Below are 22031 nucleotides of genomic sequence, written 5' to 3' on the forward strand. Positions count from 1 at the left end.
TCTCTGACTTGTAAATTGCTGGAATTAAGTTTTGCTCATTTTCAGCTCAAGTTTATTAAAGCTCCTGCTCGCTCCAGGGTGTGATCTACACAGCGGAGCAGAGGCCTGGGAGATAACAGTTGTGGGGTCTATTCTGAGCTGATCCATTGAGGGACCTTGGAGAAGTTACCACTTGCCTTTGAAAAATTCACCCTCCTGAGGACCATAGCTAGGCTGACCGAGTCTCTGGTGTAGATGTGGCTCGGTTGAAATTCCTCCTTCGACATAGCTACTGCCACTCAGAGAGGTGGATTAGCTAACTCGATGCAAACAGCCATCTGTCGATGCAGAAAGCATCTACATTATGGCCCGTAGCACCGACACGCCCTCAGTTTCCCCCTAACACAGATAACTCTTCCCAACCTCACAGTGGTATTGTGAGGTTTAATTCATGCTTGCAAGTGAGTCTCAGACAAAAGACACTACGCAAGAGTCAAAAAAATATTCATAGCCAAAGGGGGGGTAACTGTGCTGTTAGGGATTATTTGAACATCTTTCGGAGTCTGAAAGTTGGGATTCATCCATCCCTGGTGTGACTCTTCTCTTGCTCTTTTCCTACAGGCCTGATATGGTGGCGTTAGCAGATGTTGCCTGACAGCTGCTGCTTGCTTGGTTTTTTTCCCCTAAAGAACCAACAACAGCCACAGATTGTAGTTTTTCATACTTGGGGCCCATAAATTCCTTTTATGCCAGTTGCATTCAGATTACACCTGCCTGCAATTTATCCCCTACGTTTTGTAGCTGGGTAGAAAGCACTTTCGGCAACAGCATTCAGCTTCCGTGTCCCTAGCTGCACCTCTGGCACTCAGAGGGAGTTGGTTTGCTTCCCCGGCTGGGATAAGGCCAGCCGCTGTGCACTTGACCTTGAAATCTCCAAGACAAGATAGGGGATGTCTGCACTTCGGGCTGGGAAGTGATTCTTAGCTTGAGGAGACATACCCACGCTGGCTTGCTAAAAATATAGAGTAACCAAGGCCGTGCAAGTGGTGGGAGGGGCGAGCTGCCTGAATACAGACCTAGCACCTTGGATGGGTACCAACTCAGGTGGCTTGCTCTGGCTGCCATTTGCACCGTTGTGGTTACATTTTATTTTCTGGGCACTAGCTCGATCAGTTCTTGGACTCTCACCCCCTTGACCTTGGAATCACACCCCACACCAAGTGTCGACAGACCCTTACTCACCTCAAGAGTTTTTAATTCTTCCTCTTTAACGTTTTTGTCGTTTTCGCCCCGCTTACCTTCCTGTATGACACTCAGTCCCTCTGCTTTGGGGACATGTTTGCCAGAGATCCAACTCAAACGAAAGGGAGCAACTTGCATTTTCCTTGAGCTGGTTTTCACACCACGAATTAGAGCGGCTAAAACATCCTAGGAGATCTTCTTGCCGGTCCCTCTGCTGCTTTAGACTGCCACTTTGTGCCCATCATTTAAATCACCACCACTCTTCTTAAGGGACCAAGCAGCATCACGACACAATAAATCCTTGGTAGGGACAGTGATCCCCATACTGCATGCCTTGAGCCTCACAAGCTCTGTTGTTTCAACCAATAATATTTTCTTACAAAGTGGTCTAATTTTAAAGGGGAATTTCAGAGCTGAGTATACACTTCCCTGTGTGTAGTAGGATCAAATCCGAAACGACACAGATTTTTTTCCCCCCACCTGGTGCTTCTTAACATCACAGCCTATGCAAGATCAGAAATAACACTGCACCCCCTTTAACAGTGCAGCTCAATGCATTGAAAATCCAAATGCAAAATCTTTTATTTCAACCTTACCTAAGGGCTTAGAGCAGCCACAGAAGAGGATTTAGGCCAGGTCTGCACTCAAAGTTAAGTCAACCAGCTATGTCGTTCAGGGGTGTGAGAAACCCACACCTTTGAGTGACACAGTTAAGTTGATCTAACATCAGTGTAGGCAGCGCTAAGCCCATGGAAGAATTCTTTTGCCAACTAGCTGCCACCTCTCGGGGAGGTGGATTAACTACAGTGACAGGAGACTGGAGTGAGTGGCTACAGTGAAGCAGCTACAGTCCTGCAGCAGTGTTTCAAGCGTACACTAGCCCTGAGCCCTAGTTCGCAAGCTGAGTAAACTGGAGTGGTAGTTTATCAATGTTTTCATTTGGAGACATAGGCTCATTCTCTCTAATACTCAGACAAGCCATGCAAGTCACCAGGAGACAAAGGCAAAGCCATGAGCAAGTTCACTGCCACCTTCAAGAGGAAACTTGAAGGGATTTATAATATAATTTTCCAGGTTAAACTATCTCACAAGTGTTGTGAGCTGGAAAGCAGTAGCCATTGTGGCTAGCTCGATCCCATTATTACCTCACACAGGAGGCAAAGAGCAGTTCTGCAAAGAGACCACGCTGATCTTCTGGACAAGAGTAGGAACGACAACAACATGTCCTCGGTTGTATTCGTATGCAGGTTGGTCATGGCCATTCCTGGTCAATTCTGCCACTGGCAGCACATTGTCCAACTTTCAGGGTGACCGTGCTCACAGACAGTATTGTAATTTAAAAAAAAAAATCACCCAAATCTACAGTGGTTAGAGACACAAATAAAGGTACAACGTCCTGAACAACCTGTCAAGAGGAGGAATCGTAGCCAGCTCTATTAAGAAAACCTCAGTTCTGCTAGGAAGGGTCACCGGCCACCCAAGTCAGTCTCACATACGCGCACACACACACGCCAGTTTCCATCTCAAAAGAGACAAAGCAAGGCAAAAGTCTGGAAGAAAAAAACAACTAAGGAAATAAGGAAGCAGAATGATTTATTTCAACCCAGGGAAACAGAAAACTAAGCCTGAGGGATTCAGCTAAGCTGGACTCAGCCCCTCCCCTTCCAGTGCCCCCCCCGCCCCTTTGCCTCCATCACTACACCAAGCCCTGGCTGAAACTCAAGGCATCAGTGCATAATTTGTTAAGTCTCTGCAGCTTTCCTGACATTCATGGCTACGCCCACCATATAATGCTGAAACAGGGCATTGGGGGTGGGATGCGTACAGGCACACACACGGATAAATGACATTGGGACACCATCCATTTCAAGGAGAAAGCTCTCTGCTGGAGAGGCTGCAGAAGGCTCAGTGAATGTTCACCGTATAGCAGGGAAATTCAGACCCGTCTATCGGGCTAAGTCTGGAAGCATGGGACAGAATTTTGGTGGGAGTGAAATCATTTCACCTGGGCCCTTATAAACAACTTCCCTTTCACCCTAAACTAGAAGGCCCTTAAGAAGCAGCCCGGTTCCTTCTGACCTCAGCAGATAAAGGCAGGAGGCTCTGGGGTGACTATAAACCCTGTGATCAGAATGAAAAGGGCAACTTTTTGTTCCTCTTTGGTAAATATTGTGGACGATTCTCAGGATGAGACAGACAGACAGACAGGGAGGGAGAAAGAGAAGGGAGGAGAGAGACAGAGTGTGTAAAGCACAGATCCTGTGACAGAGCCACGCACAGACAACAGGACACAGAGAGACCTGGGCACAAAGACAAAGGGAAAGTTTAACGCTTACCCTGTAGGGCTTCTTTGGCTCGCGCTAGCTCTTGCTCTTTCTGGGCCAGTTGGAGTTTGAGCTCAGTGGCGGAGAGAACCTCTGTCGACTTGCCGCCATGTGTCTCCTCCAGATCTTTTGTTAGCATTTCCTTCATTTGTCGGAGCAGGTGAATCTCCTCTTGAAGCTGGGTCACTTCTTCTCGTAACAGCACTGGAGGAAGAGAGAACACAATTCGAGGAAGTGACTAGCTGCTCTCTTCGGCTCTGGCAGGTTTTCAGTCGCTCGGGCAGTTTGACAACCGAAACCCAGTTGGTGAAAAGAACCCAGCACTGGCGTTGTACATGCAACTCTCAAGCCCCCGCAATGCCACTGAGTGGGACCACAGCACCCCCAGGTTAACCTGTTCGTCCTGCTTAGATACATGGTGCCAGAGGCACAGGTAAAGTGCAGTGGCAGTGAAGTCAATTGTATTCTCCATAGAAATGCTTCACTCTAATTTGATAAGGGAGATTGCAATCTGCACACTGCAAAGCACTGAAGATATTCTGGACGGTCACCCAGGGGCTACTCCGTAGGTTTAAAAAGATGAATGTGGTGGAGCAAATGCACCCTTGACGTCAGAATTTTTCAGAGGAGGGATGGAACCAGTAGAAGGGAGCTCAGAGAGCTCCTGCCAGTAACTTGTTTCTATTCTGTTCCTTTTCCAGTTCTTATAGCCATGATCAGAGAGGAAATTTCAGCCCTTGGAGAAGCACTAGCAAAGATTTTCAAGGGTGATGGGCGATTTGGGGTGCCTTTATTTTTGGATGCCAGACTTAAAGCAGCTTGAAAAAAGGGTCAGATTTTCAGAAAGGGCTGAGGACTACCTTCTGGAAATCAAGGTGCTTTAAGATTTCTCAGACTGGTTACCCAAAAATCATCCATCATTTAAAAAAATCTTGACCATTACCTCTAAATTCTGCTAATTTAAGGCCCGTGCTGTTCCTTAATGATTTTTGCTATAGCCACAATATCTAGAGAAAGCAATTGCTCAGCCTGATCTCAGTAGATGTTGCCTTCAACTCTCGATCTACTCCACTGAGTTTCACTATACCTAAGTTCAATGAGAGCAGGTTCTGCTTACATTCACTCATGTGCTCAAACTCTGCCCAAGAAATCTTAGCAAAGGTGTTTTGAGAGATCTTGGGGGGGGGGGGAGGAGGTGGGGGGAATCTTCTTTCATTTATGGGCAAAAACCAAAGTTTTAAAGCTTTCAATCCTTGTTGTCTGTATCTAATTCTTCTACATTAATTACTAACCATCACTAGCCCCTTAAAGTACTACCCCTACAAGTATGGAAGCAGAGGGCAAGGATCCTGAAACGTTAAAGCAAGTTCAGAAATAGTCCTTGCAAGTTAAACTCCATTAATTTTTTTTTTTGCATAGTTCGTGTGTGTACAGGAAAGGAGGTTCTGATTGGCTCTAGAAAAACAGCTGCTTCTATTGAAAACCATTTGGTGGCCAACTAAAACCCAACCAAATGCTATCCAGAAGCATCTCTACGAGAAGGCAAAAGAGATGAAGTATCCTCCATAGGCCATTTACAAAATATGCATCTTTAAAGAGACTCATGAGAAGCCATTATGACAAACTGCTGTAAAATGATGCATTTTGGGCTGTGACGGATGCCAAATACAGCTTGCCGGAGCATTGTAGTGCATCCATTGTCATAAATATTGCAAGTGTGTATGCAGGTGGGGGAGGAGAGAGAGCGAGCCTCATACATCGAAAGATTAAAGTGATACACGGGAGCAGATCTGTTGCTCAGCTGAATAATGGAATCCCAGACAATACTGTAGGGGGCTAGTTTCTGAACCATTATCACAGCAATACGGAGCGAGAACAGCAAAGATGCTTACTGCTGTTTAAAAGGAGTATGTAATACAAGACGAGACTCGCATCACTGCTGGTTACAGATGAAATATTCAGAGACACCGCACTCAGAAATGCATTATGCTCTCCTGTTCTTAGGACCTGCTTGCCCTCGCTTTCCATTATCCTTACACCCACTGGGTTCTCCCCACCTAAGTCTTTGGAAATGTTTTTTAAGCAATATATATATGGAGTAAATAACCCCTCCAAACAAGCAGTCGTACTTTCAACAGGGCATGTTTTCAAACTCCAGTTTGACCCAGGGTCACTCCTAGAACAGCAGCACGAACGTAAAACAGGAATCAATGAGCATATTCAAGAGCACAGCCAAAAAATCTGCCAGCGCCGACTCCACCAGTAACAATGTTGCAATGAAGACCAATGGAGCCAGAAATTAAAACTCTACAGTCCCCTGTACTTAGGTGCCATGCGGTGCCTGCCAAACTGGAATTTTTAGACCAGCCAGCTTTCTGCCACCATTGGACTGCTGGTGTGGAGTCCCTGATTAAAAAGGGCACTGAAGTGCTGTATCTACCCCTCACCACAGCACCGCTGTGGAAACAAGGCATGAAGGGAAGATAAGAGCCGAACAAGGACAGTTGGGAGGGGGGGAAAAAGGAGGGTGGGTTTTCTTTAAATAAATGTACATGGTGGGGAACGGGACATTTTGTTTGCGGTTTCAAAGCGGTCACCCCTGGTCACCCAGGGAGAGATTATACCTGCGTCGCCTGCTTCTTTTGAAAATCCGTTTACCTGCCAAATCTCCCTCCTCCGCTGACAGCCAGCTCTGGCAAGGGTAGACTAACTCCGGGCTCTTGCCGAGACCTTCGTCTGTGCAAATCTTAGGCCAAATTCTCTGCGGCTGGAAATTGTGCGTGGCCTCCACAGAGCTGCACCGAAGTGCACCACCAGCTTTCAGCGAAACAGGCAGCTGGCGCAGAACCACGCTGCACCGTGGGGAGTGCCGGCGGCCCCAGGCCTCCCAGAGCTCCCCTGAGCACTGGCGGCATCTTTGAGGGTGTGCTCCTTTTGCGTCCAGTTAGCTGCACCTACAGTACTTCCCTTTCTTCCTATTCCACTTGAGGTGGCCAAAGCACAGGGTAGGGGAAAGGGGGAGGGAGTGCGAGGACTGAAGATGTGGCTGGCCCCTGGGCAGGGAGTACAAAGGGGGAAAAAGGCGGCTTCTCTCCCCTCCCTGCCTGCCCCTCCTGTTCAAGGACCAGGCCATCTGGCCAACAGCGTTAAAAGGATAACCCTGTGATATCAGCCTATCATGAGAGGTACCAACACTGTGCCATTGCTCAGCCCACCCGGTCTCTAGAAAGCAGCTTTCCAGGGAGCAGACCCGCCCCGTGTTTCCAAAGGGCTGTCTGATCCCCCTCGGAGCCTCCAGCTCCTTATCTAGTCCTCTTGCTGGCCTTGAGAGGGCAAGACAGAGAGAGGCACAAGTTGCGCGTGATACACAGAATCACGGGTTGCTCTGATCACCAACCCAGAACCTGGATTCCTTTGGCCTTCGTAGGACAATCATCAAAACCCCTCCAAAAGCAGACATTTGTCCCAAGTTTAAACTGCTGGACTTTACTCTTCAGACCCAACTTTAATCATGACAACAGAAAACCCCTGTCTAAACCAGCGTTTGACTACATTTATACTGCGCATTCGCTCCCCAGAGTAAATAATGGGCCCCGATAAATGGTGCCTCTGTGGGCAGCACAGAAGCAATTTGGTTTCCTTAGTCCGAGCGAGAGGAGTGTTGCTAGTTCATATGGTTTTGAAGGGTTGATTCCAAACCATAAATATCCACGTGTTACATACAGGAATAAAACGTGCAAGAAATATTTCAAGGGATTTTATTCAGACCAGAGACCCTGGCCTTCTTACTGGTCCACATCTTTAAAGAGGCAGCAGCCCCAATGTAATACTAATTGTACTTATCGACCTGCACATCTGTGGACATCCGCTCTATATCCACAAACATGGCCTGTGGATTGGATGCGGAAGGCAGGGCTCTACTGATGGGCTAAATAAAGCAGAGAGGAGTCTTACAGAGAGTCAGTGTCCGAGTGGGATGGTAGAACCCAGGGGTCCTGTCTCTTTGTCCCCCACTGAACTACAATGTCACTATACAATGTGGAACAAGGAACCATACATGTCTTAATCTATCCAGCTTGAGTCAGCCCCACTGACAAACCACACACTCGAGTATCTGCATGGGGCAGGCGTGTCCCAGGACGATTCACTCCCAGGGGAGTGCAATGATGACACATGGAGCCTGCAAGAACTGCCCACTTTGACTTCTGGTCCTCCAAACAGAGCAGAGTTTGCAGGTGCCCTTGTCCCGCTGTGACAGATCAGGCCGTCTATCCAGGCAGACTTTCTGCCCAGCTCTTGCACCTGAGTTTCTGCCGACTTAACCCAGAAGCAAGCCTGACTCGCTACACATATCGAGGAGTTAAACAGAATGTCACTTCAGAAGGAAGCATTTTGCTCCCCACAACAAAACCAAGCCAAGAGGCATGTACGTAACACACGGTTTAGTCTCCTCATACAATGCTGATGATGATAACACTCTTTCTATTCCACTAGTATATCAGAAGGATGTTAAACATCAGCCAGCCATTAAAGTTAGACATTTTAAAATCAGCAGGGCCTGAACACTTGCATATAAGAGTTTTCAGAGAGCTGGCCAAGGAACTCATTGGACAGTTAATGCTGATTTTCAGTAAGTCTTGGAACAACGGGGAAGTTCCAAAAGACTTTAAATATTGGCACATTAGTTTTCTTTCAAAGGATAAATGGGATGACTCGGCTAATTATAGGCTTGTCAGCATGACATCGATCCCAGGCAAGATAACGGAGTGGCTGATACAGGACTCTGTTAATAAAGAATTAAAGGAGGGTAATATAAATTAATATAAATCAGCATGGTTTATGGAAAGTAGATCCTGTCAAGCTAACTTGATATTTTTTCTATGAGATTACAAGTTTGGCTGATAAAAGTGCTAGCTAAGACTTCTGTAAGGCATTTGACTTGATACTGCACAACATTTTGATTAAAAAACAGATATCAAATTAATATGGAACACATTAAAACCTGGCTGATTGGTCAATTTGTAGGTCTGAGGTTCTGCTGTACATTTTGAGACCAGTCAACCACACACCTCACTGGGAACTGGAAGTACGCAATCAGGCAGCAGCAGAGGCAAAAAAACCACAAAACTGCCTGGAACTACAGTACAGTGCTGTGTTAAACGTAAACTACAAAATATAAATAAAGAAAGGGAAAGCAGCATCTTTCTTCTGCGTAGTAAAGTTTCAAAGCTGTATTAAGTCAATGTTCAGATGTAAACTTTTGAAAGAACCACCATAACGTTTTGTTCAGCGTTACGAACAACCTCCATTCTCGAGGTGTTCGCAACTGTGGGTCTACTGTAACAGTAAACAGGGAATCTTCATCAAGAGGGTGTGTTTTAGTGGGGTCCACACGGCTCTTTTCTAGGCCCTACACTATTTCTATCAATGACCTGGAAGAAAACAAAATCATCCCTGATAAAATTTGTAGATGCACAAAAATTGGGGGAGTGGTAAATAAATGGAGAGGATAGGTCACTCAGAGTGATCGGGATCACTTGGTCAACTGGGCACAAGCAAACAATGTGCATTTTAATACGGCGAAATATAAATGTGTACCTCTAGGAGCAAAGAATGTGGGCCATACTTACAAGATGGGGGACTCTATCCTGGGAAGTAGTGACTCTGAAAAAGATTTGGAGGCCGTGGTGGATAATCTGTTTCCAATGCAACACCGTGACCAAAAGGGCTAATGTGGTCCTTGGATGCATGCACAGGGGAATTTTGAGTAAGAGTAGAGAGGTTTTTTGACTTCTGTATTTGGCACTGGTGCAAGTGCTGCTGGAATCCTGTGTCCAGTTCTGGTGTCCACAATTCATGAAGCGTGTTGAAAAATTGGAGAGGCTTCAGAGAAGAGCCATAAGAATGATAAAAGGATTAGACAGCCTGCTTTATAGTGATTGAGCTCCTTGAGTTTGTCTATTTAGCTTAAAGAAAAAGTCCTGCATCCTGCATGTTGGCAGGGGGTTAGACTAGATGATCCTTGCGGTCCCGTCTAACCCTACGGTTCTATGATTCTAAGATTAAAGGGTGACTTGATTACAGTCTATAAGGATCAATGTGGGGAACCAATATTTAACAATGGGCTCTTCAATCTAGCAGAGAAAGGTATAACACGATCGAATGGCTGGAAGCTAAAGCTAGACAAATTCAGACCTGAAATAAGGCATAGTGGGAGTGGCTGGGTCATTACACAAATTGAATCTATTTCCCTATGTTAAGTATTCTCACACGTTTCTTGTCAACTGTCTAAATGGGCCATCTTGATTATCACTACAAAAGTTTTTTTTTTCCCTCCTGCTGATAACAGCTCATCTTAATTAATTAGCCTCTCACAGTTTGTATGGCAACTTCCACCTTCTCTGTATGTGTGTATATATCTTCTTAAAAAGAAAAGGAGTACTTGTGGCACCTTAGAGACTAACCAATTTATCTTCTTACTATATGTTCCATTCTATGCATTCGATGAAGTGGGTTTTAGCCCACAAAAGCTTATGCTCAAATAAATTGGTTAGTCTCTAAGGTGCCACAAGTACTCCTGTTCTTTTTGCGGATACAGACTAACACAGCTGCTACTCTGAAACATTTTTAACAGTAATTAACCAGTAGAACAATTTACCAGGATCATGGTAATGTCTCTATCACTGACAATTTTTAAATCAAGATTGGATGTTTTTCTAAAAGATCTGCTCCTGGAATTATCTGGGGGCAGTTCTCTGGCCTGTGATACAGGAGGTCAGACTACATGTTCACAGTGGTCCCTTCTGGCCTTTGAATCTGTGAAAAAGAAGAACCTACCACTGGCTGAATCAGTGCCTGGAACACAGAAGTGGGGGATTTACTAGACACGCTCTGAAGGGCAAGTATCACCTGACAACTCGTGCAGATGAAGTGGCTATTTCGCTTGCCCGGGACACAACGGAACGCTTGACAGAGGCTGGCTCCACCTGAGAGTTTGCATATTTTAACAGCAGGCTTGCCAGTCTTGTGACTGAAGCCTCTGGTGTCCTTAACAACTGAACCCCAGCCTCTGGGGACCTATCAATGGGGCATTAACACAGTGATTGGCAGGACTCAAGTGAGAAAGTTCACCAGCTCCCCAATTAGCATTAATAAAGCCAGATCTTTTCATCTAATAACAATCCAATTACAACAGTGCAAACTCGTAAACAGAGATCTACTCAATGGGTCTGCCCAGCTGCAAAGCAAAACTCCCTCCTCCTGGAGACAGAGAATGTTTTGCCTGCGACACATTTCCAGGAGCAAAACTCCCAACTAGGGGGCAGATTCTGGAGTGAAACTGGAGTAACTCCAACCACCTCAGTGGTCCCCCTTCAGATTTACACCAGTGTAACTCAGAGGAGAACGCTGGCCCCTGGAATTCAAAATGCCCAATTCTCAACCCATTCTGGTCATTACAAAGTCTCACCCTTGCTGCTTTTCCCACTAGCATTTAATTAAGCTGGGCTATCCTTGCAAATCAAGGGCATTTTATTTCCAGGGGAACTGCATGGTAACGAGGTACTAAGTGGTGCTAGGAGCCTAACTCCCATTAACTAAATGCCACTTGGGCCTTTGAAAATCCACCCCCTGCCCCCCGGAACCTTTCACCTCTTGGTGACAAGGTTAAAATCCCCCCCAGGTCAGTAGTGACAAAAGGCCATTAACATCAGGTGGTTTCTGGGTGGCCTGTGTGTGATGAGTCTGGCAGGTCTCTATTCAGCCACCCCCCAGCCTGCACACAACTAGCACTAATTGGCAATCTTATCTGGGTGCACTCAGACGAAAACCCAGGACTGAGGTGGTCCCTCCATGGTGGGGTTTTGGCACACGGATGGGAGGCTCTCACTTATGCTGTCACTACCAATTGTGTTGTGGGTATAAAGGGATGAGTCTGCAGTGCTGGCTGCGGTCCCCTCCTTCTGACCCTATGACCCGCACCCCATCCCAGGCTTTGCATTCTGTGTCCCGCATGCTTGATTAAGTCCTGGGTCTTGTGGCCCTTCCTCACCTGAAGTCTTCTGTTGTTCTGATGGACTCTGCCTGCCATCCCAGAACTTAAACAGGCCAGCACCTTTCAACCAGCGCTACATTCACTTTGAAAAGATTTTTAAAAATGCCCATTTGCTCTGTTCCAACTGAGAACTAGGCTACAGGTAGGAGACAATTTTCTCCGGCCTCAGGTTGCTTCGTGTGGCATCACTTCTCCCCCTTCATTACGCCTGTGTAACCCACTGTTCTGTACACGCGTCACCCTCGGCGCCTGATCCACAGAGGAAACAAGCATGCTACAGCTCCCGCCTTGGAGACTCAGCCCTTTAGCTCTGCCTTTAGAGGTTCATGAAGTCCTCAGTTAAAATCCCAATCACTAGCGGTGACAGAACCAAAACTCTTACATTTGCTAAGCTAGACCTGAAATGTATAAACACTCTTTGAGGCCATAACACCACTCTACTGTCCTGCTAAGTAGCAGGCTGCAAGTAATTAGCCAGAAGCCAACTATTCTACCTGTTACCCGACAGCGAGTCAGATCTGCCATTACGACATATTTTTAGCCAGAAAACACCATATCCTGCCTTCCCTGAAAACAAACCAGTTCTCGGTGCAAGAGAGACAACTGCAGATGCAGGCGTGTATCACATACAGAGAAACTGAAATGTTTGCTCAACTGCTGTCCTTGGAGTCTCACTGGTAAGCATTCGTGTCCCCCTCCTCAGTCCCTACACCAAATGAGACCGGCCATGCACTAATAGGAGAAGGCAACGTAGCAATCCGCAGGCAGCAATCAGGAAACTCTCAGCGAGTCAGGGTACCATTCACCTCCACAAGGGGGTGCCTTGTTAAAACAGGACCCACATCCCAGCGAGCGGTGGCGTCCTAGGGACTTGAGGGTGCCAGGCAGTTTGCAGGATTGGGACCACAGAGAGTGGATTAAACCGGATTGCGTGCGCGTAGAGGCATGCTGCTTTCCTCTCCCAGATGCAGAGGTACCAAACACTCAGGGCCCTATCTGGCGGAAGTACTGCCCCCATCCACCTTTAATCTCGTTGGCCCAGGTACCAATGCAGTGAAGCCACAGATGCATCAGCTTCCACACAGACTATAGAAGCCTGCCCACAATCCTGGGTGCTTACTTGGGCGCTAGCCCATGTGGAAGCCTGTGGTGCCCTGGCTTCATTGCTGCAGGTACTTGTACTAGCTAGATTAAAACAACCTTGGATACGTCTACATGTGTGTGCAATCACGCCCCCCCCCCCCGTCCCGCCACTGCAGGAGTGTTACAAGATTGCAGTGCAGCACCACACAAACAGAAAACGCAATTCCTTGGTCCTGCAGGTCAAAGGTAACTAGGTGGCACGCACCTAGACAGATCTCTGCCTCCACAAGAGTGATGAGCAACCCCTGCTAACAAACCATCCCCCCGCCCCGGGTCTTGAACACGTAGCTGCATCGGTGCCTGGCGTCAAACGTTCTGCAAAGCCACATGAGAAACAGCATCTGCCACTCTTCAGAAATGGGCACGGCCAGTGCAAAACTTTTCACAATTTCCACCACCCTCCAAAAAGTCCTAACTTCCAGTGCCACTGTTACCAACAACGTACTGCCAATATTTTAAATCCCGGACACCCCGCTTCCCTTTATGCTCAGTATACTGGGGTACAGGTGCTTGCTGTGCCGCATCTAAGGGCCACTAAAGTCAGTAGAAAGACTCCCATTGACTTTGAATCACGCCCATGGGCAAAAGCGTTAAAGAACTAGGAAATGTATTAGTTCGTTTCTTCCTTTCATTTAAACAAACACATTTGGGAAACCAACTGATGATACCAAGTGCAAATGGCTGGAAATATTTATGCTTTGTTCCTGAAAACTGTATGGTGTTAACTGATACAGTTACAAAGTTCATCTTGTGGCATTTCAGACAGGGGCAGGGTAAAGACCTTCTTAGAGGAGAGGAGAAGGCCTCTGGACCTGGCATTTGGTGCAATCTGGTCTGGAAGCAAAATGTTTGCCTTTGCTAGAAGCAATGTTAAGAGCTCTGGAGATGACAGCTGGGATGATCTGACAGATAGAGGTGACTCCATCTGAGGCAGAGGAATTATGCTCACCTTCAATTTATTATGTGTACTGTGGTGGCTCCTAGAGACCCTAACTGAAATCAGGGCCTCACTGTGGGAGGTGCCACACAAACAACTAGTGAGACAGTCAAAGAGCTTATAGTCTTAAAGACAAGAGAGATGAAGCGGAAAGGAAACAGAGGCAATTAAAGGGAAGAGTCTTGCTTCGGGTCATCCAAGTTCAGTGCCAAAGGCACGAATAGAATCCAGGTCACCTGACTCCAAGTCCAGTACCCGACTCACTAGACCATGCTGGCTTGGAGTTGGTAGTAACATTTTTAAGAGGGGCTTGCTCCCAAGAGTCCTCTCCAGCACATCACTGCTTTGGGCCCTTCCTAACCCCACCAGGACCTTCTTCACATTTCATTTCTTTGTGTCTGATGGTACCCATCTTATGATGTACGCACTGATTGTCCAAAGCTTTGGGCATAACACACAGCCTCCTTTCTAGGCAGAGCGGGGCCTCGGCTACCAGAAGACAAAGAGACAATACGCTTATTACAGCGGGCAGGCCTGCCATTGTCTTCTCATCTGTTAGGGTAATCTTTATAAGCCACACAAATCTATTGATTGTTTGAAAAGGGTCATTACAACAGGAGATGGAGAAGGAGAGATGCATCCAACCATGGAAAGGCACAGGGAATTCCTAAGAAAACATACAACATAGATTGTACTTCTCTAGAGACCTCTATGATGCCTGATAGCGGTTTCCAGCTTTGACTGAAAAAGAGTGGATGGTTCCTTTGATTTTGGACTTGTCTGAGTGGTGAAATTGACTGGACTAATTATTCGGCTATAGCTGTGCTGGTCAATTTCTCCATATAGACAAGTCCTTTGGTTTTGTCACTCCCCCCTGCCCTCCCTCCACACCTGTTAATTTTACAGATGTATCTATGAAACAGATTCTAATTAAACTGTGCAGTAAATGATCCTTTCAAGGTATCTCATCAAATTGCAATGGCCTTTTTCGCTGGGTGCCAGTTATAAAGAACGCTGACAGCTGTGCATTTTTATTTTAAACCTGTGCGGCTGGACTGGGAAAGAAGATTTGATTTTAGGAGGACTACCGATGATAATGGATCCCAGAGGTGCAGAGCATGATTAATTATTTACGTTACTGTAAAACCAAGAGGCACCAGCTGAGACGAGGACCACATTATGTCAGGTGCTGTACACACACACACACACACACACACACAATCGCTGCCCCAAAGAATTCACAGCCTAAGTAGACAAGACAGACAAAGGCGGGGAGGGGAAAAGCAGCACGGGGAGGGGAAGTGACTTGCCCAAGGTGTCACAGCAGGTCAGCGTCGGAGTCAGGGACAGAACCCAGGTTTCGCAACTCCAAATCCAGTGCTGCATTCACCAGCCTAAACTCTCAGCCTTGGAGCCAAAAAATCACAATCTATATTAGTCACAAAACACGTGTAAAAAAAAAAAACTGAAATCTTTTGAATACCAGACAAAAATTATCCAGCTCAGCATCCATATTACCCATGCATTGTGGAGTCTTTGTTCTAGACTCTAAATATACGTTTTGTTCAAAAAGCAGTCTCTATCCCACATTATTCTGTTTCTGCTTACTCTCTCAATGCACCTTTCATCACAGACTTGCTCGCATACGTGCATGTGCTGCATATCAATCATCTTCCTGAGCCTGAATAAAGTTTTGTTTTCTAAAAATGTTGTAGGCAACATGGTTTCATACAGAGAGTTTGATACTAGAAACACAGCTATGCACAGTTCACTCAGGGCTGGCAAGAACCAAGGCTGTGGGTGGATGTAGACTTAAAAGAACATACAATAAAAAAGGATGGAAATTCAAAAACTCTGGCACTAAAATTAGATTCTTATTTGCAAGCTAAAGTTTTTCCCTTCCCCACTCACTGGAAGCTTAAGTAGAAGGATATTTGCTCTTCAGAAAACCGCATGTAATGCTGATACACATATCTGTAATTACAGTGTTTTTTTTTTTACATGCTTGAATCTCTTTGCATTCAGGGCTCGTTTGGAAATGCACTTGAGTGATCTAAAAAACCCCCCAAACCTCCCTTCTTTGTTTCTAGCAGGCATGTCAGGTCAGGAGGGGCACCAGTAATTCCACAGCAGCAGGTTTCCAGAGCTCAAGATGACAGTCAAACAGCTGGTTTCTGGAAGTTCCTGTCCCAGATTGCTGAGAGAGAAGAGGAGAGGCTCCCAGATAGAGGTGGGTGGAATAGACACTAGGGACTGTCACTCAGGGGGGTGACAGCAAACTGGCATGCATCTGCAGCAATTCATTAACAGCAGCAGGAAGGGCAGTGGGGAGGGAAAACTGGACAAAAAAGGGGGAGGGAGGAAAGGATGCGATCTTAACGTTTTCAAAACTGAGTTCCTGGGTATGAGATGATCTGAGTGGAGAGATGGAGAATCTCTGTGGGAGGAAGAGGAAGAAGAGATTAATGAGAAAGGAAAAGTAAACAAAGAGTCCCACTGACAAGAAATGAGACCACAGACCTATTTTGGTGGTGATAATCTTTACATGGCTCTCAGGAACCACAGTGATGAACAAGGCCTGGATAGACAAGATCAGACCTATGGTCCCTCTAGCCCAGTATCCTGTCTCCAGCAGTGGCCTGCACCAGCTGGTTCAGAGGAACTTACAAACAACCACCCAAGAGTAGATGTGGCGTAATCTGTCCCTCCATTAAGGTCTGATCCTAACCCTGAATAGTCAGAGATTAGCTTAAACCCTGAACCAGGAGGTTTTATATGCCTTACGAGCTTTTTTTTTTTTTTTTAAATATTAACTTTTATACCTCCGGATATACTTGCTGGCCATAGAAACGTCCCTTCCCTGCTTGAATGTTGCTAAATTCTTGGCCTCAGTGACACAAGTGGGTGGGTAGATTGGATGGATTTGCCAGTCATTATTTACAATATGGAGAACAAGAGAAAAAATATGCCAGCAAAGACCCACTGAAGATTTAGTTGTCAATCTCTTGAAAGCAGTGGTTCTCAGCCCACAGCTTGTGGGCCGCATGTGGCCCAGCTGTGTGCTAAAAAAATTTTTTTTGAAAATTTGCTGTTCTGGGCTGGCAGGGGGCAGGGCTGGCTGAGGGGGAGACACTGTCTTGCAGCCTGCACCAGCACTTCTGCAAGCGGGGGGCTGATGGTGGGCAGGAGAGTGGGTAGGTTGGGGGGCACTGGGAATTAGGGGTTTGCCGGGGTTCTGCAGCACCCATGAGTTTTAGGTAGGGCTCTGCTCCTGGCCCCCCTTTGTGGGTCCTGGATACTGGCCCACTCCAGATGCTCTGCTCCTGGCCCAGCGCTGGGAGTCCCAGCTGCCCGTCCACACCCCGCATGGCGGCACTCGAATCCGGGTCCGGCTGCTGCCCGGTCCCAGGGTCCAGGGTCTGGCTGCCAGGCCTGCGCCCAGGGCTCTGCTCCTGGCCCCTCTCTGGGTGGGTGTGCTGAGCATAGGGGATTTTGGGCACGTTTTTTTGAAGGGGAGTCGGGGGGGCACTGTGATTTTCAACCTGTGGCCTACAATGATGAACAGGTTGAAAACCACTGCTCTAAAACATCTTGAAAGTTAGTTTCTTTGTACAGCACACATGCCGCTTTCGTACTTCAACTTTGAGGGATATATACTGTGGGGGGGGGGGGAGGGGGAGAGAAGAGGGGGCACTCTGGATTATTCTCCATCCCAAATGAGCAGCTGCTTCAGGAAGACAAAATGTTTTGCATCCTTTAAATGTTTCCCTTACGAAAATTGGCAAGGACGGGCTCTGTAAATTATTTAGCAATAAAATCACTAACTAGGAACAGTCGAGCTTTGGACTGGGGATTTCATTAACATCCAAAGTGCTCTTTGAATTCCTAGCAAAACTACCATAAACGAGCGTCCAAGGGCGATGTGACAGCTTGTGATAGCCTGCCAATGCAATGTTACAGTTTCTCAAGGGCGTGAATTTAGCTCCTAAATTCCAGCATTTGGGATCATTCAAGAGAACACAAGTAGCAGTCATCCATATCCAAACATGCTGCAATCAAAGCTGTCATCTGGAAGTTGATCCCTGGGTATGGGCCACGGGGAAAAACAGCTTGTTTCTAGTGAATTTTCCCACACTACCGCTACTGAAGAATTTCCAGCAAAGAGAGGCTAGATACATTGAGAAGAACCAATTTAGTCATCAGCCATTTTGAAAATGCACAAATATATTTAGAAGGCCATCAAATATTTTAGGGCCAAACTTAGACCAGATAATATATTTCAGAATGTCTTGGGTGAATTTAAGGCCTGACCCAATATCCAGTGAAGCCAGTGGAAGTTTCTCCCATTTACTTCAATAGGCATTGAGCGCTCATTAACGAGAGGGACTTAGAGCTGGTTTACACACAAACTTGCACCTATTTAATTCACTAAACTGGTTTCCTAAACGTTGATTTGTTACCAAATTCAGCTAAATCGGTGGTTCTCAAACTTTTGTATTGGTGACCCTTTTCACACAGCAAGCTTTTGTGTGTGACCCCCACCCCCCTTATAAATTAAAAACAAACACTATTTTAAATGCAGGAGGCAAAGTGGGGCTTGGGGGTAGAGGCTGATAGCTCACGACCCCCTGGGGAGTCATAACCCCCAGCTTGAGAACCCCTGAGCTAAACGGACCTCAGCCACTTTCATTCCAAAATGAGTATCCACTCACAGACAGGCACCGAAACAGCTAACGCACCAGTTTGAATTCGCACTTTTTAAATGTTAGCACAAGCTTATGTGGAGACTAGCCAGACCTACCATACATGGGATGGAGTCAGCATAATACAGGCAGGGGCTGTGCAAGTTTCCTCCCAAACAGCTCTGCTAGGGAACTTTACGCGGAACTACAGCCGCCATTGTTATTCTGGAGGTTGTTCCCCTACCTGCTCTCTCCAACACTGAAAATCCTACAATCAGCTTTTCCATAACAAATAACCACCCAGGATGGAAAAACAGTGGAGAAAATACCTTTAAAATACAGACCTTTTGCCCGGTAACAACTATGATGCAATTTTTTATTTTTGCAACAGCTGGTAATTATATGAGGTACTTAGTACAAGAGCTATTAGTTATTCCTTGGAAAATGATTGATTAGAGCACGCAAAACAAACCCAGGAGAACCAGATCTCATTACAACAGACGCGGTTCTCTAAGCCACGTATTACTTCTCCTGTACCACAGAGAAATAGGTCTCCAAACTTTGGCATTTCTGTGGCAGACCCCGAGGGTTTTCAGTTGGGGAAAATAGCTTTAATTCACAGCTAAAATTAGAGATGGGCTCTGTGACAACACGTTGCCCTTTTAAGGGGAGGAAAAGCTGGGGAAAAGGTATAAAATAAGAGTCAGCAGAGTGAAGTTAATCTGGGACAGTGTTTGGTGAAGGAAAGACCAGAGGTCACTTGTAAGCCAAGGAACCCAGGCCTGGAGGTACCAATGGGTTGTGTCTGCTTTTTGTTTCTTTTTCTCTCTCTTTTGCATGTGCTTCTTTCCCTCATTGTTTGATTTGGCCTTGTATCCCAGGGGCCTGACTCTCCACCCCATTACACCAGTTTAATGCGGGTGAAACATCATTGAAGTTAGCAAGCTACACCAGCTTAAAACTGGGGTAATGGAGTGGAGAATCAGGCTCCTTGATCTCTGTAATTCCTGGCCTTGTGCCTCAGCTGCCGTATTTAGAGCTGGGACCCCAAACCTGCAGAGTTAGGTGTGATTCACTTGGTGGGGGGGACGGGACGGGGGGGATTGTTGGTTTGACCCCAATTGCAAAACTTGGGGGAATGATAAATAGAGGACAGGACACTGATTCAAAGTGATCAGGATCGTTTGATAAACGGTGCACAAGCAAACAGTATGTATTTTAATATGGCCAAATGAACACCTTTACATCTAGAACATAAGAACAGCCATCCTCGGTCAGACCAGTGGTCCATCTTGCCCAGTATCCTGTCTTCTGACAATGGCCAATGCCAGGGGTCCCAGAGGGAATGAACAGAACAGGCCATCATCAAATGATCCATTCCCTGTCACCCATTCCCAGCTTCTGACAAACAGAGGCTAGGGACACCATCCCTGCCCATCCTGGCTAATAGCCATTGAGGGACCTATTCTCCATGAATTTATCTAGCTCTTTTTTTAACCCTGTTATAGTCTTGGTTTTCACAACATCCTCTGGCAAAGAGTTCCACAGGTTGACAACAGTGGAACAAGATAGTAGGCCACACTTACAGGATGGGGGATTCTATACTGGGAAGCAGCAACTCTGAAAAAGATTTGGGATAATCAGCTGACCAAGAGCTCCCAGTGCAATGCTGTGGCCAAAAGAGCTAATCTCACCCTTGAATGCACACACAGGGCAATCTCGAGTAGGAGTAGAAAGTTATTTTACCCCTGTATTTGGTACTGGTGCAATACTGTGTCCAGTTCTGGAGTCCAAAATTTATAAAGGATGTTGATAAACTGGAGAGGATTCAGAGAAGAGCCACAAGAATGATTAAAGGATTAGAAAACATGCGACAGACGCAAAGAGCTCAATCTATTTATCTTAACAAAGAGAAAGGTAAGGGTGACTTGACTACAACCTATATGTACCTACACTGGGAACCAATATTTAATAATAGGCTCTTTAATCTAGCAGAGAAAAGCATAACACTATCCAATGGCTGGAAGCTGAAGCGAGACACATTCAGAATGGAACTAAGGTGTCGATTTTTGACAGTGAGCGTAATTAACCAGTAGAATAATTGACCAAGGGTCATGGTGGATTCTCCATCGTTGGCACTTTTAATATTATTAAGATTGAGTGTTTTTTCTAAAAGATCTGCTGTAGGAATGATTCTAGGGAAGTTCTATGATCTGTGTTATGTAGGAGGTCAGTCTAGATGATCCTAATGGTCCTTTCTGGCCAAGAATCCCTGATATATACAAGCCCTGAGTGTCTGGAGAGGTTAGTTTTCCCCTCTGTTCAACGCTCCTTTTGTATTTCAATAAAACTCTATGTTAACATGATCTAGCCGCCGTCAGTGCTTCTTTCCTCACTAAACATTTTCACTTACTACAGATCAGTCAGTGCTGTGTCAGGCAGGCCACGGACAGAATAAATTGAGCTTTTAATAAATCACAGTCGGGCCAGGATTCATTGATCAAAATGATACAAACTGTTAAATGGTTTCCGTTATTTTTCCAAAGCATTTTTCCATTGCACTTACCAGAAGCAACACACATCTGTAATTGGTTCCCGTTGCATTATAACTGGAATCACAGGCTAACAGATCATACAGAGCAGCGTGATTTTATTTGCATGAAGCACATAAGAAGAACTAGGCTTTAGAAAGAGGGATTTTTCCCCTTTAAAATTGGTGAAGTTAAGGAGTTCTCCCAAACCAAACTGAGAAAATCACTTATGCCTCTATTTCCCTGTTTATCCTTATGCACATGGCCCAGGAACCCAAAATTAGGCTCCTAAAATCTCTATTTGGGCACTTAAATGACCTGATTTTAAAAAAAGTGCTGAGCACCCAACAGCTGCCAGTGATCTCCATGGGAGATGCTGGGGGCTTGGGACTTTTGAAAAGCAAGCCAATTATTTAGAAGCCTAAATTTAAACTATTTTTTTTGGGAAATCTTTGCCAAGAAACCTGTTATTAGACTGTCTTCTAACAGCATCAATGTAGGCAGCTGGACAATTATACACACACTTCCACTTTCCCTTATATTCCCCTATGGTCCCATTTGACTGTATGACTGACTATCACAAAGGGTGTTTACAACAAAATCTGAGTTTCTCCCAAAACAGCAAAAAGTTTACTTGCTCCACAAAAGCGGAGAAAGATTTTCAACAAGCACGAACAACATTTCCTTCTGGGCAGACCACCTCGCCCATTTGAGAGGGGAACCCCGTTCAGCGTCATGCAGCTTCTCTCACCTACAGTCCACGACAACCTCATTTTAAAACAGGAAGTGAGTGGACTTTTTACACCTGCAATGGTGCTCTCTGTAATCCTGATCACTCCCAATCAGCTATTCAAGGAGGAGGCGAGCATTAACTTAGGGCAAATCCACGCTGAAACCTCAGGCTGCACCTGGTTACAAAACTGAGTGAGCTGCGGTTCACACTTGTAATTAAGATTCCTCTTCACACTTTCCGATAAACCAGTGTGGGACAATTCCAATGTGAGCAGTAGGTTTAAAAATGCTTTACTCTGCATTCTTTTCTTTCAGTTGGATCTTCTTCCCTATGGGCTGCAGCACACAGGGAAACTGAGTGGAGTAATTATTCTGGAATAAAAGTGTCAACACAGGGGAGTTATAGTG

The 22031-nt window shown here is 45.9% G+C and overlaps 1 protein-coding gene across 9 annotated transcripts in view; it reads right to left on the minus strand.

Annotated features, from left to right (window-relative positions):
* Positions 1–22031, minus strand: part of KAZN (kazrin, periplakin interacting protein) — a 712699-nt gene that overhangs the window by 143214 nt on the left and 547454 nt on the right. For all 9 annotated transcript variants that reach the window (XM_074934070.1, XM_074934068.1, XM_074934073.1 and 6 more), the window contains one exon: positions 3558–3749. In XM_074934070.1, coding sequence (XP_074790171.1) covers positions 3558–3749 — 192 coding nt within the window. The remainder of the gene's footprint in view (positions 1–3557; positions 3750–22031) is intronic.

The sequence above is a fragment of the Natator depressus genome, chromosome 18 (assembly GCF_965152275.1).
Source record: "Natator depressus isolate rNatDep1 chromosome 18, rNatDep2.hap1, whole genome shotgun sequence".
Taxonomy (NCBI): domain Eukaryota; kingdom Metazoa; phylum Chordata; order Testudines; family Cheloniidae; genus Natator; species Natator depressus.